Source organism: Volvox carteri (assembly GCF_000143455.1).
Source record: "Volvox carteri f. nagariensis unplaced genomic scaffold VOLCAscaffold_1, whole genome shotgun sequence".
In the NCBI taxonomy this organism is placed as follows: domain Eukaryota; kingdom Viridiplantae; phylum Chlorophyta; class Chlorophyceae; order Chlamydomonadales; family Volvocaceae; genus Volvox; species Volvox carteri.
The window spans coordinates 5,712,603-5,713,516 of record NW_003307545.1 but is presented as its reverse complement, the minus strand read 5'-3'; the positions used below and the strand labels follow the sequence as shown (position 1 = coordinate 5,713,516).

The following is a 914-nucleotide window of genomic DNA, read 5'->3' as shown; positions in this document are numbered from 1 at the left end:
GGTCGACTCTGAGGATCCCCCTGCTCTCATGCCGCTAGGTGGCAGAAGTGCGCTCGTGTTCTCGAACATGCGGCACAGCGCGCTACTACTACCTACCTCGATCACCCTTTTCCCTTCCTGACTTGCAGCGACCTGCTACTCACCAGCTGTTGTAGTTGAAGAGCAGGAAGGCGTTGTCTCCGTTGTTGTAGTCGCCCACCGCGTAGCTGAAGGGCACCCCGGGCCGGCAGCGGTCGATGCTGGTCATCCAGAACTCCAGGGTCAGCGAGCTGGACGGGAAGTCAAGGAAGTTGGGCAGCAGAAGAACCTGCAGCGGCAACAAGCACAGCAGCGACAATATCGCACCGGTCTGTCTGTCGGTCTGTCTGTCGGTCGGTGTGTCTGTCGGTCTGTCGGTCTGTCGGTCTGTTGTATATAATTGCTCCCTTCCCCGGGCCCCGAGCAACAGCAACAGCAGGCGCACGACACTTGTGGCGGATCTCCCTGTCCCATCCCGATTGCACATACGGACGGCTGTTGGCATCAGAGAGCACTATCTTACTTTCACATGTAGAGGTGCCATACATACGCGCGCGCGCGTGTGTTTGTGTTTGTGTGTGTATGTGTGTACATGCAACCATGCAGGCAGGACACCCAACATTACACATCATGATGCACTCCTGCTGCCTGCCTGTCTGTCTGTCTGTCTGTATACGCGGCCTACCCCAGCCAGCCAGGAAGCACAATAGTCGTACAGCACAAATAGCTCTGCTACTCGTGTAGTCGACCCTGCCTCGGCCCCCCCCCCACCCCCACCCCCACCTGGCGGTCACTCAACGCGAGGGAGTAGCCCCCAGACCCGGGACTGGGCCCCGGCAGCGGTCTGCCGTCCGCAGCCGCCAGAGGTGCAGTGGAGTAGACGTACAGCGGCGCGT

General features: G+C 59.8%; 1 protein-coding gene across 1 annotated transcript in view; it reads right to left on the bottom strand.

Moving 5' to 3' along the window:
• Window positions 1-914, bottom strand: part of VOLCADRAFT_86476 (uncharacterized protein) — a gene marked incomplete at both ends in the record, with an annotated part of 11,845 nt that overhangs the window by 4,695 nt on the left and 6,236 nt on the right. The window contains one exon of the mRNA XM_002945914.1: window positions 144-307. Coding sequence (XP_002945960.1) covers window positions 144-307 — 164 coding nt within the window. The remainder of the gene's footprint in view (window positions 1-143; window positions 308-914) is intronic.